The sequence below is a fragment of the Lotus japonicus genome, chromosome 1 (assembly GCF_012489685.1).
Source record: "Lotus japonicus ecotype B-129 chromosome 1, LjGifu_v1.2".
NCBI classification, from domain to species: Eukaryota; Viridiplantae; Streptophyta; class Magnoliopsida; order Fabales; family Fabaceae; genus Lotus; species Lotus japonicus.
The window spans coordinates 19,377,759-19,392,158 of NC_080041.1; the positions used below are offsets into that span (position 1 = coordinate 19,377,759).

General features: G+C 47.2%; 1 protein-coding gene across 1 annotated transcript; it reads right to left on the bottom strand.

Annotated features, from left to right (window-relative positions):
* Positions 1–625: 625 nt before the first annotated feature.
* LOC130731686 (gibberellin-regulated protein 12-like) lies at positions 626–1,158 on the bottom strand. The gene is made up of 3 exons (XM_057583946.1): positions 1,093–1,158; positions 950–980; positions 626–839 (listed from the first exon to the last, which is right to left on the bottom strand). The coding sequence occupies exons 1-3, from the start codon at positions 1,156–1,158 to the stop codon at positions 658–660; spliced, it is 279 nt and encodes a 92-aa protein (XP_057439929.1). The 3' UTR covers positions 626–657.
* Between the last annotated feature and the right edge of the window lie 13,242 nt (positions 1,159–14,400).

Below are 14,400 nucleotides of genomic sequence, written 5' to 3' on the forward strand. Positions count from 1 at the left end.
CTCTCTCTAGAGTACGCTCAAGATTCAAGAAAGAGTCTTGAACTTTGTATACTGGATGAGTCAGGCAAACAACAAACCGGTACTGTAAATGAGGAAGTTTTTGGAAATGTTTAATGTATACATCACAATTTCATTTATTTATTCTATTTTTCTCTCATATATTATTATACAATTGACTTATACATGATTGACTTAATTATAATTTATAAATTACATATATATGAAAAATAATTTATTTATTAAAAAATTCCAACATAAAGTTCTGTGGGTTGTCGCACTAGTATTATCAATTTGTGGTTGAGAAGATCAAAAGTTTAAATGTTACCAGAAAGTTTGATAATCAACCAAAGTGACTGATGGGGCCCGTAATAGAATTCCAAAGCAAATCTTAATTCCAAGTTCATGATTTTTCGATCATTACAAGAACATTATTATCCATTTGCAATTCTATGGAACAAAAATATTTAAGATTTTTTCTAATGATTTTAATGATATACTATTAGTTTTTTTTTCACTTTTCAGAAGTTTTCATTCTCATAATTGTTGTCCGTTATTTTATTTATCTTTAATATTTATTCTTTTATTTGATCAATATGTTTTAGGGTATGTATCATGCATGCATGACCAACAGTATATATAAACACAAATAAACTTGAATTATGGGCACTTTGGTCCGCCTTCTTTGGTCTTCCAGTTATTGTAGTATGGACATTCTTCCTTATGGCCATACGTTCCTGATGGGACACATAAACATTTATTACAACATAAGTTACAGTAGGTCAAACAAGCCTTCTTGTATTGAGTGGCTGAGCAACGAACGTCGCATGCGCCAGGACATTCTGAAAAACATAATTTAGATTGGTCAACAAAATTAATAATTTAAATTAATTTGCGTAAAATTTTCTTATCTAACTACAAATAAAATAAAATTAAAAGATAGAATTCGTACGATCGGGAGTAAGTGATCCTTCACCGCCCGCCTGTAAAGAAAAAAATCATGTTAGTATGATGTTAAGGAAAAGTAAATAGCGATTACATATTCATTGGTGTAACATGTGATTGTGAAAGAGTAGGTTAAGAGAGTTCACTTACAGTGACAAGTTGAATGACATAAGTCATGGCAAATATGAGAATAAATCCATAGATAATTTTAGCCATTATGTATTAGCTGGCCTTTAAGTCTCTGTAGCTAGTTAACCTTATGCTCTCTCTAGCTAGTATATATTCTCTCATGGGTATGGTCTACAATTTATATAGATGCAAATAACAACATGATATATATGATAAGAGTCTATTATGCTCTTATCATATATTGTCATTATCCAATTATTTGACTTATCCTACTTTTATTCTACCATGATTACCAAACAGGTCAATGTTATCTCTTACAATAAATGACTTGGTTAAATTGAAAGATTACATTTAACTTTTTCACCCTCTTCTCCATGGAAAATTTAATTGAGTGAACATTCTCGACAAAAAAACTAGTTGATTTTAAGGAAATTTTCATTTATTTTCAAACTTGAAACATTGTATATTTTTTGAAAGGAACTTGAAACATTGTAGGCCTTATGTTTATTTCTTATTTGGTGGTCAAGTTAGGATAAGAACATGATATCATAAAGAGTTGGATAAAGGTAGGACATGATAAGAGCAGGATAAACTCTTATCAGATTTTGTGTTTGAGGTGAACACGATAATAATATGATATGATATAAACAATGATATGATATAAACAATGAAAAATGTATCTGTTCTGGGAATGAACATTGAAGAGAGGCATAGTACCTAGGGGTAGAGGGATTGTGCCAAGAGAGAGTGAGAATGAGAGAGAGTGTTGAATTTCAAGTGTTATTTCATCAAATGAGCCAAAAGTCCCTTCCAATTGATAACTACCTCCTATTTATAGAGCTTGGGTACTACCTATTGGGCCAATTGGGCCTCCGAGGTCAAGGCCCAACTGAAGGCCAGGGCCCCGCCTCAGGGCGGGATACATGTTGGGCGTTGCCCCTCTAGGGGCTCGCCCAGTCCACTAGTCCACAAGACACCGAGCTCGAGGTACGAGAGCTAAGGGTGTCTTTTAAATGCTGTTACATGTCTTATTGTACACCGGAATCTACACTGCCAACATGGCTTGAGAAAAGAGAAGTTAACTATACCGCCAACATGGCGTGAGCAAAAGGAAACTAGCATTTTCAGTTACCCAGTCCACTGACTTGACGAGCAAACCAAGCTGGCAAGTCCACCGCAAGCGGCGAGAACGACTACTTTGTATTGGTGACAAGTTGAAGCAGGTGTATGATCTCTCGCCGGCGGGAAAGGTGGCAGGCATGGGTCATGTGCCGATCATTCAATCATTGACTGGCGATGACCCCGATGAGCGACCGAACTTCGTTGTTGGTGTCAATCGTCAGGCGATGGCGTTTGATCCTTATAGTGGCGAGGCGTTTCGCGCCTTCCCTTATTTTAAAACCCTTTTAAATTTCTATCTGCCTCACGTGGCTGCCCCACGTGATGTGTTGGTTACATCAATTTCCCTCTTTCTCCGGAACCGTCACTTCACCTTTCATAACCGTCCCATCGTGCGCAGTAACTCCCCTTTGCACGCGACCCACCCCCCAAAACCACCATGACTTCCAACCTTCCACACGCGTCCAACACGCGTCACCCTTCCAACTTCTCCCCCTCTCCTATAAAAACCCTTCTTCCCCACTGTCATCCCTTTCCAAGACCCCTCTTCACTTCCCTAATCGCTTACCAAACTCCTTCTGCCCACTTCCGCTCCGGAGCCGTCGCTTATCACCCTTTCCGCTACCCACTCTTCACATCCTACTCCGGTGAGTCCCACTGTCCTTATCTTTACATCGCACACATACTGATCTTTTCTTTTCTTTCACTTCACTGCCTTCTAAAAATGGCTTCAAACCCTACCTCCCCTAATCACTCTTCTTCCTCCTCCGAAAGCGACCCTGACTCCACTGCTGCCGGCGGCCTCCGTTTAGAGGTTCCGGAGATCCCAGCTCACCGACTACAAACCTACGCCACTCTGCCCCTTCCAGTCCAAGTAGCCCCCAAACACGAGGCTATAGATCAACCTTACATCTTCCAAGATAGCGATCCCATTGTGCAATTCGTGAACTCCCTGGGTGGCTTGTCCAATGACGATGAGTTTAACGCCAAACTCAGGATCTGGGTTTGCAGTCCCGGGGATCGCCCCTGGCTTCACAAGCCAGACGGCGACGTAAAGAGATCCCATTTTTTCTTTGCGTACGAATACATGTTTAGCGAGCTTGGAATCAGGCTTCCTTTCTCGCCCTTTGTCCAAACCGTCCTCCGCGACATCAACGCGGCTCCCTGTCAACTCCACCCTAACGCCTGGGCCTTCATTCGATGTTTTGAAATCCTAAGCGCCGCTGTCGGCATCGCCCCATCCCCCACCAGTTTCTTCTACCTTTACGACGTCGACCCCAAGTCCATAAAAAACAAAGGATGGATTTCCTTGAAGGCCCGAGCCGGCCGGAAGTGTTTGCATCCCCACAAAAGTAACGCGAAGTCCTCTTTCGCACGAAAGTACTTCCGTGTGGCGGTTCATCCCGCCTACCCAGAAGCATTCACCCTCAGAGACGGGACCGCCCTCTTTCCTCTTTACTGGACAGAGAAGCCCAACGGGATCACCGATCCTTCAGAGGATTCCTTGTCCGCCAACGATAAAGCCTTTCTTAATCTCCTTGCCCCACTTCCCATCCTTGACTGCACAACAGTCCTTGAGGGCGCTGACCTCTCAAGAACTCCCAAATACTTAGGTTGCCCATAGCTCACTTTTATTATTGACATTTCCTTTCTCGACTCCTATGTTATCACTGATCGTTTTTTTTTATTGTTACAGAAGATATGAATTTCACGAACGCCGAGCTCCTGAAGGCCCGCGAGAGGAGAATGGCTCGCTTTTCCCCAAAATTCAACACTGAGGGCGACGCGAAAAAACGGGGCGGTGCTGAGAACCAAGCCGAGAGCACCAAAGCTCCCAAGAGGAGAAGATTGACCAAAGCCTCCTCCGACGCCGGCACATCCAACCCTGGCGCTCAGCCCACCACTGCTGCTGCGCCTAAAGGCAAAAATGTCGCTGAAGCCTCTGTCGCCGCAGCTACCGAGCCAACCGCCGTACCGGCTTCTTCTCCTGCCTCCGCCGGTGCGACCGCTGCTGCTGCCGCTGAGTCCTCTATTGGCGCCACAGTCGCCTCCGCCGGCGTTAACGCCACAAAAGCTGCTGCATCTTCCGACACTCCTATTGGAGATAAGGAAAAAGAAAATGAAACCCCAAAGTCTCCCCCTCGCCAAGATGCGCCTCCTAGCCCGCCCTCAACACATGATGCGGGCTCCATGCCTTCCCCGCCTCATCAAGGGGAAAAATCCTGTCCTGGCGCTGCCACTACCTCTGAAGCAGCTCAAATTGAACAAGCCCCTGCTCCTGAGGTCGGTTCTTCAAGCTACTATAATATGCTCCCCAACGCCATTGAACCCTCAGAATTCTTACTTGCTGGTCTCAACCGTGACGTTATAGAAAAAGAAGTTTTGAGTCAGGGCCTGAATGTCACCAAGGAGGAGACTCTTGCTTGCCTCCTACGCGCTGGGTGCATCTTTGCTCACACGTTTGAGAAGTTCAATGCCGCCAACGTTGAAGCTGAGCGGTTGAAGGCCGAAAGTGCTAAGCATCAAGAAGCCGCCGCTGCTTGGGAAAAGCGTTTCGACAAACTGGCGACGCAGGCAGGAAAAGACAAAGTCTATGCCGACAAGATGATTGGCACGGCGGGGATTAAAATCGGCGAGCTGGAGGATCAGCTGGCGCTGATGAAGGAAGAAGCAGATGAGCTTGATGCAAGCCTTCAAGCTTGCAAGAAGGAAAAAGAGCAAGCTGAGAAGGACTTGATCGCCCGAGGCGAGGCGCTGATTGCTAAGGAGTCAGAGCTTGCCATACTGTGCGCTGAGCTGGAGTTAGTGAAAAAGGCGTTGGCGGAGCAAGAGAAAAAGTCTGCGGAGTTCTTGGCCTTGGCGAAATCTGACATGGAGGCGGTGATGCAGGCTACGTCCGAGGAGATCAAGAAAGCGACCGAAACTCATGCCGAGGCCCTCGCCACGAAAGATGCTGAAATTGCTTCCCAACTAGCAAAGATCAAAAGTCTAGAGGACGAGCTGGCGACGGAGAAGGCCAAAGCCATTGAGGCGAGGGAACAAGCCGCTGACATCGCCCTTGACAACCGCGAGCGCGGTTTCTACCTCGCCAAAGACCAGGCCCAACATTTGTACCCGAACTTTGACTTTAGCGCCATGGGAGTAATGAAAGAGATAACCGCCACAGGACTGGTTGGTCCCGACGATCCTCCCCTGATTGACCAAAACCTCTGGACAGCGACTGAAGAAGAAGAGGAAGAAGAAGAACAGGAGAAAGAAAACAATGAATAATGTAATTTTTAACATTACTTTTATCTTTTACTGTCACCTTGTAGTGTACTTTTCCGCCATTCGTCTATGTTTAAGCAACCCTTCGCCATAGCTTTTTATCGCCGTTGGATATGTTGTAAGTCATATTGGAATGCTTTCGCCGTACACTACTCGCCTCGCCTTCCCTCCTATTCATTCGCCGACCTTATATCTTGCGCTATTTTTCACGCGTCATATGATTGAATTACGCCTAACGATTTCGTGCGTTAATTTTAACTAGGACTTGTTGCTTGGTATTCCACCACCAAGACTTTAGACGTTTTTTCCCTAATAGGAAGAAACGGCCTCCATTTTCGAGGACTTCGCCCGGGGCTTTGCCCGCTCGGGGCTTACAATGCTTGGATCCCAATGGCCATTTGGGGGTCCCAAGACTTTTGCCTAGTTAACGGCGCTCGTCGTATTCTGGCGAGACTTACCCAGCACATCGTTTACGGGACCGGCGATCACGTCAGACTTTCCGGAGGGTGATTCCCAGGCGTCAAAGGCCATTTGTGGAATCGCCACAACCTTCAGGGTTCCAGCAAGCCCCTTTGGGGATCAAGCTTGTCCCACTTAGTGATCGCCGTAATTCTTTATGTCGACCGGCAATTCCGATCGTCAGGGAATCCCTGGAATTTTTTGGACACGAATTTCGTGAATTTTCGTCTTATTTTATTGATTTGTCGTTGCAGTACATTGGACAATTTGAAAACACTTCAGAAAATCTTAAAGATATCTGGCTCCGGCGATTCCGACTTGTTCACTTTCTCGCCTGCAATCAACTATAAAAGTAGCGCAAGCTCAAACCATTGAACGATCGAGGTAACCGCCTCCCATCAAGCTCTTCTAAGTGATAGGCCCCATTACCAAGAACTTTAATAATGCGGTAGGGCCCTTCCCAGTTGGGAGTAAGCTTGTTCCCCGGGGCTCCCGATCGCCACTTGAGGACCAGGTCGCCAACCTGCATATCTCGGACGCGAACCCTGCTGTTGAACTTTGCCGCCACGCGCTGCTTCATCGCTGTTTCCCGAATGTGCGCCTCGTCGCGCGTTTCCGACAAAAGGTCCAGCTCCACCGCCATGTTGGCCTCATTTTCCTCTTCAAAACCTGGTCGAGTCCGCCATGTAAAGTTGTCAATCTCCACCGGCAACATGGCATCTACCCCATAGGTCATTCTAAAGGGGGTTTCCCTTGTAGTAGATTGCTCGGTGGTGTTGTACGACCACAGCACCGCCGGAAGTTCATCCAACCAAGCTCCCTTAGCCTCCGCGAGCCGTCGTCTTAGTCCTCGTAGGATTACCCTGTTTGCAGATTCCACCTGCTCGTTCGTCTGCGGATGCTCAACAGAGGCGAACCTCATCTGTATGCCCATTTCCTTGCAGAACTCCCTTGTTTGACTGCTTGAAAACTGGGTCCCATTGTCAGATACGATCGCCCTTGGGATCCCGAACCTGCAAACAATACGCTTCCAGTAGAAATTGACTATCTTTGCAGAAGTAATCTTGGCCAAGGGTTCAGCCTCAATCCACTTAGTGAAGTAGTCCACCGCCACCAATATAAACTTCATTTGTGCCCTGGCGGTCGGGAAAGGTCCAACTAAGTCCACACCCCACATGGCGAAAGGCCACGGGGCGCTCATCGTTACCAACTCCTTTGGCGGTGCCTTAGACAAATCCGCGAACACTTGACACTCCTTGCACTGCTTCACGAAGTCCATACAATCTTTCCTGAGGGTGGGCCAGTAAAAACCCGCCCTCAACACTTTGCAAGCCAAAGACCTTCCCCCGATGTGGCTCGCGCACACTCCTTCATGTACTTCAGACATTATCGCTTCGTACTTCTCTGGCGATACACATTTCAACAATGGCGTCGAGAAACCACGGCGATACAAGTGTCCGTCAATGAGAGTATAGTGACTCGCCTCCCGCTGCTGCTCCTTCGTGCATTGCTCCACTTCTGCCGGGTCCCCCGCCAAGATAGATATTATGGGATCCATCCATGTTCTCCCTCTGTTTACGCAGGACATGAGCTCGCCTTCGATGCTTGGGTACGCCAGCGTTTCCTGAATCACACTTTTGTTATTGCCGGGCTTCCGCGTGCTCGCCAGTTTGGCTAGCGCGTCCGCCCGCTGATTTTCTGCCCGAGGAACGTACTCCACCACGACCTCTTGAAAGAGTGTCATCAAATACCGTACCCGCTCAAGGTACTTGATCAGATTAGGATCTTTGACCTGGAAAGTTCCCTTCACTTGATTCTCCACCAATTGTGAGTCCGTTCTTATCAACAAACTCCTGATCTTCACTTCCCGCGCCAACTTCAATCCGGCGATGAGAGCTTCATATTCTGCTTGGTTGTTCGTTGCTTTGAACTCGAATTTCAGGGATTGCTCCAACACTAGTTCCCCCGGCCCTTCTAACGTTACTCCCGCGCCGCTGCCACTACTATTGGAGGATCCATCCACGAAGAGAGTCCACTGAGTGTCCACTCTTTCAAACCGATCTGGAGTCAACTCGACCACAAAGTCAGCTAGTGACTGCGCACCAACCGTGCCCCGCTTATCGTATTGCAAACCATACTCTGACAATTCAACCGACCAGGCGACCAATCTACCTGATAAATCCGGTTTTTGTAATACTTGCCTCAAGGGCAAATCCGTCCGCACCTTCACGGGAAAACTCTGAAAATAAGGTCTCAACCGCCGGGCGGTGACGAGGACCGCCAGCGCCGCCTTCTCAATTTTCTGATATCTGACCTCCGCGCCCTGGAGTGTGTGACTAACAAAATAAACAATTCGATGCTCGCCATCTATCTCCTGCAACATCACAGAACTCAGAGCACTATCGCTCACAGCAAAATACAAATGCAGCGGGTGTCCCTGTATTGGTTTCGACAAGATCGGCGGTGACGATAGGAGTTCCTTGAGGCGAACGAAAGCTTCCTCACACTCCGCCGTCCACTCGAATACGACATTCTTGCGAAGACACTTGAAAAAAGGAAAAGATCTGTCACCAGACTTGGGAAGAAACCGAGATAAAGCTGCTATTCGCCCCGTCAATCGTTGGACCTCTTTCACATTGGAAGGGCTTTTCATCTGCTGAATCGCCTTGCATTTTTCTGGGTTTATCTCGATTCCTCTGGATGTGATCATGAATCCCAAAAACTTGCCCCCCTGAACACCAAAAGAGCATTTCTCCGGATTGAGGCGCATACTGTGCTTCCTTATTTCGCCAAATGCTTCCTCCAGATCTTGATGATGGTCTAAACCTCGTACTGATTTAACAATCATGTCATCAACGTAAACCTCCATGTTTCTTCCCACCTGCCTAGCAAAAACCCTATCCATCAATCTTTGGTAGGTAGCCCCAGCGTTCTTTAGTCCAAACGGCATGGTGCGATAGCAATAATTGACTCTGGCAGTCATAAAAGCCGTTTTGTCCTCGTCTGCCGGGTGCATGCGGATTTGATGATAGCCAGAATAAGCATCCATCAAGCTAAGCAGTTCGTTGCCCGAGGCACCATCAACAAGGCTATCGATGCTGGGAAGGGGATACGAATCTTTTGGACATGCTTTGTTTAAGTCTGTGTAATCTACACACATTCGCCATTTCCCGTTCGCCTTCTTCACCATTACGACGTTTGCCAACCACGTCGGATACTTCACTTTCCTGATGAACTCTGCCGCCAACAACTTGTCGACCTCCTGTTGCACCGCCTTCCCTTTGTCGCCACCCAAGCGCCTCCTAAGTTGTGAAACTGGCTTGACACTTGGATTCAATGCTAACCGATGGCATATGAAGTTTGGATCAATTCCAGGCATGTCTTTGCAGCTCCAAGCAAACAAGTCTAAGTTCTCCCCAAGCAGTTTTGTCAGGCGCGTCTCCTGCTCTTCCGTCAGTCTGGTCCCAATCTTCAAAGTGCGATCGCCAAACTTTAGCGCCTTCGTTTCCTCAATTGGCGTGGGCCTATTTACTCGCCCCTCGCCCCGGGGATCAAGATTTTCATCCGAAGCTTCGATTTCATAACATCTATGACCAACCAACGCACTCTTCTTGCCGTACAAGTTAAGGCAATTATTGTAACACTCCCTCGCCATCTTCTGGTCCACTTTCAGCTTTCCCACCTTTCCACTGCTTAGCGGATACTTGACCGCCAAGTGGGCTGTCGAAATTACAGCACAAAGGCGATTCAACGTATTTCGCCCAATGATGACATTGTAGGATGCTACCACCTGGAGAACCAGATACCTTACCTTCAAAACAATAGCACACTCGTCTTCCCCAAATATTGTGTCTAGATCAATGTATCCCCGCACCATCACGAATTGCACAATGGGATCGCTATCTTGGAAGATGGAAGGTTGATCTATAGCCTCGTGTTTGGGGGCTACTTGGACTGGAAGGGGCAGAGTGGCGTAGGTTTTTAGTCGGTGAGCTGGGATCTCCGGAACCTCTAAACGGAGGCCGCCGGCAGCGGTGGAGTCAGGGTCGCTTTCGGAGGAGGAAGAAGAGTGATTAGGGGAGGTAGGGTTTGAAGCCATTTTTAGAAGACAGTGAAGTGAAAGAAAGGAAAAGATCAGTATGTGTGCGATGTAAAGATAAGGACAGTGGGACTCACCGGAGTAGGATGTGAAGAGTGGGTAGCGGAAAGGGTGATAAGCGACGACTCCGGAGCGGAAGTGGGCAGAAGGAGTTTGGTAAGCGATTAGGGAAGTGAAGAGGGGTCTCGGAAAGGGATGACAGTGGGGAAGAAGGGTTTTTATAGGAGAAGGGGAGAAGCTGGAAGGGTGACGCGTGTTGGACGCGTGTGGAAGGTTGGAAGTCATGATGGTTTTGGGGAGGTGGGTCGCGTGCAAAGGGGAGTTACTGCGCATGATGGGACGGTTATGAAAGGTGAAGTGACGGTTCCGGAGAAAGAGGGAAATTGATGTAACCAACACAGCACGTGGGGCAGCCACGTGAGGCAGATAGAAATTTGAAAGGGTTTTAAAATAAGGGAAAGCGCGAAAAGCCTCGCCACTATAAGGATCAAACGCCATCGCCTGACGATTGACTCCAACAACGAAGTTCAGCCGCTCGCCAGGGTCACCGCCAGTCAATGATTGAATGATCGGCACATGACCCATGCCTGCCACCTTTCCCGCCGGCGAGCGATCATACACCTGCTCCAACTTATCACCAATACAAAGTAGTCGTTCTCGCCGCTTGCGGACTTGTGGACTTGCCAGCTTGGTTTGCTCGTCAAGTCGGTGGACTGGGTAACTGAAAATGCTAGTTTCCTTTTGCTCACGCCATGTTGGCAATATAGTTAACTTCTCTTTCCTCAAGCCATGTTGGCAGTGTAGATTCCGGTGTACAATAAGACATGTAACAGCATTTAAAAGACACCCTTAGCTCTCGTACCTCGAGCTCGGTGTCTTGTGGACTAGTGGACTGGGCGAGCCCCTAGAGGGGCAACGCCCAGCATGTATCCCGCCATGAGGCGGGGCCCTGGCCTTCAGATGGGCCTTGATCTCGGAGGCCCAATTGGCCCAATAGGTAGTACCCAAGCTCTATAAATAGGAGGTAGTTATCAATTGTAAGGGACTTTTGGCTCATTTGATGAAATAACACTTGAAATTCAGCATTCTCTCTCATTCTCACTCTCTCTTGGCACAATCCCTCTACCTCTAGGTACTATGCCTCTCTTCAATGTTCATTCCTAGAACATTCTCCCATCTTGATCCCTCTACCCCGGGGATCAAGATTTTCATCCGAAGCTTCGATTTCATAACATCTATGACCAACCAACGCACTCTTCTTGCCGTACAAGTTAAGGCAATTATTGTAACACTCCCTCGCCATCTTCTGGTCCACTTTCAGCTTTCCCACCTTTCCACTGCTTAGCGGATACTTGACCGCCAAGTGGGCTGTCGAAATTACAGCACAAAGGCGATTCAACGTATTTCGCCCAATGATGACATTGTAGGATGCTACCACCTGGAGAACCAGATACCTTACCTTCAAAACCCTAGCACACTCGTCTTCCCCAAATATTGTGTCTAGATCAATGTATCCCCGCACCATTACTTGCTCCCCCGCGAAACCTACCAAGGTTCCCGCGTATGGAGTTAGATCATTGTCAGTTAGTCCCAACTTGTCAAATGCATCACCATAGATAATATCAGCCGAACTACCCTGATCCAGGAGTACCCTTCTAATGTTGAAACTGTTCATCCTTAACTGCACCACAATCGGGTCGTCCTTATGAGGCTTTATCCCCTCAAAGTCCGCCATCGAGATTGTTATCTCAGGGTGTACGAATCCAAAAGCGACCTCATGAACGGAATTTACGGCACGAACATGGCGTTTACGCGCCGCGTGAGTGTCGCCACTGCCGCCAAACCCCCCGGCGATGGTGTTGATGGTCCCGACGGGCGGTCCTGAGTGTCGAGCGAACGTGTCATCAGCCCCTTTTGTGGCGATAGCCGCTGATTCTTGCTTTTTCTTGCCCTTAGTGTCCGCTCCCTCCTCCTCCCGCTTGTGCGCTTTGTTTTGATCGCCTCCATTGCGCCACTGGCCTTGACGATTTCCTTGATATCCCGCCCGAATCAACTTGTCAATCTCCCGCTGCAAAGTCCGACAGTCATCCGTATCATGCCCGGCGGACCGGTGGAACTCGCACCACTTCTTGGGATTGGCGTCCCGTGGCTGATACTTTGGGGCCTCCGGCTCATCCACTAGATTTGCGTCGCTTGCCCCTCGGAGCGTATCCGATACATCTGTGTTCATCACCATATCAGTTTCCTCCCGCTGGCGATGAGACTTAGATTGCCAAGGCCGACGTTGTTCATAATCATCGCGCCGTGGATACAACTGTTCCTTGGTCGGTTTGAATACCGACTTCCCCTTACCCGGCCTCTGCTGTTTGCCATCCCCCTTATCTTCGCCGCTCCTATCTTTTTTCACGCGCTTGGGCGACGTGTCGCCCTTTTCCAACTTCGCGCGCTTTCTTTTGAAAGCGTCGTCCTCCTCGTCGAGAATATAAGTGCTGGCACGAGCACGCATCTCTCCCATCGTGCGCGCCGGCTTACGTGTCAATTTGCTGTTCAACCCTCCCGGCAGCAAACCGTTTTTAAATGCTAAAGCACAAGCTCGAGGCTCCTCGTCCTCTACCTTTACCGACGCCGCGCTATACCTTGCCATGTACTCTTTCAGTGACTCCCCCTCCTGCTGGCGAATATTGTATAGGTCATTGATTGTCACCGGCTGATTCTTATTTGCCGAGAATTGCACTAGAAACTTGGATGAGAAGTCTCTGAAATTTGAAATCGATCCACGCGGCAAAGTTGTGAACCACGCCATCGCCGTCGATTTGAACGTCGATGGAAACATCCTGCACTTCACCGCATCTGACGCCGCAATTATCACCATCTTCGTATTAAAATACAGAAGATGATCTTTCGGATCGGAATCTCCGCTGTAAGAATCCAGAACTAACGTTTTCATGTTATCCGGAATCGCCACATTCTCAACATCTTCCGAGAACGGACGGAACTCAGCCACGGAGTCTGCTTCCCTGCTTCCATCATCTCGCTGCTCGCGACGGTAGAAATCTAACTGAGCCTGTAGATGCTCATTCCGCTGCTGGATGTTGCCAATACTTCGCATCAAATGGCGCCATTGCTCCTGTGTCACCGCCGGCTGTTGTTCCGGAGCAGGTGAATTCTCTGGTGAGCGCTCCAGAGATCCTACCTGTGAAGGCGATGGAGGAGGTGGTGGTGATGGAAGAGGAGAAGGCGACTGTACTCCTGTCGTTCGTACCGGAGAATCCAGGTCCACACGATGAGGCCGCCGAGGCGGCGAAATCCGCTGTCGCATTGGTGAATGATGCTGCCTCCTGCGTCGAGTCTCCATCCAAACCAGAAACGATGCAAACTCGATCGGAAAACCAACACTAGTCACAGAATCAAAATCGGAAAACCAGAGAATTGCCTAATCACAATCAGAGGTAACTTCATGCACAATCAATCCACGTGAATGGGAGTAGAAAGTTTACAGTCCCCACAGACGGCGGCAAATGTTCTGGGAATGAACATTGAAGAGAGGCATAGTACCTAGGGGTAGAGGGATTGTGCCAAGAGAGAGTGAGAATGAGAGAGAGTGCTGAATTTCAAGTGTTATTTCATCAAATGAGCCAAAAGTCCCTTCCAATTGATAACTACCTCCTATTTATAGAGCTTGGGTACTACCTATTGGGCCAATTGGGCCTCCGAGGTCAAGGCCCAACTGAAGGCCAGGGCCCCGCCTCAGGGCGGGATACATGCTGGGCGTTGCCCCTCTAGGGGCTCGCCCAGTCCAGTATCAAATGAGCCGATGAATAAAAGATACATATAATTTTTTGAAAATTAATTTTCTAAACTTTCTTTTTCAAAATAGTGATTATTCTATTAAATTTTATTTTTTACATTTTTATAAATAAGTCTATGTTTTAAAATTAACAAAATTACATTTTTATCAATTAGCCTATTTTAATATTTTTCAAGGCAACCTATTTTAATAAAAACTATATAGTTCACGAATTGGTTTTAACTTTGTACTGGAAAGTAATAAACAATAGTAATTAGTTAAATTAAAAAATATTATTAAAAATATTATTCTTACAAATGTGCTTTATATTTAAATTTCAAATTATTATATAATTACAGAAATAATTTTAAATAATATAAAATGATAATATGAAATTAATCTATATTTATTATTAACATATCAATATTTATGAGTGAATAGTTTATCCAACCGAAGGAGTTGTGGGAAGAAGTCAGCGACGCATGGAGTAATGTCATGTATTCGACTTCCGCGAAGGAGTTTAGTGCTAATATGGACTTCTTGCGTTCACTATGTGGGGAAAAATCTAAGTTAATGCAATACATCAACACTACTTGGT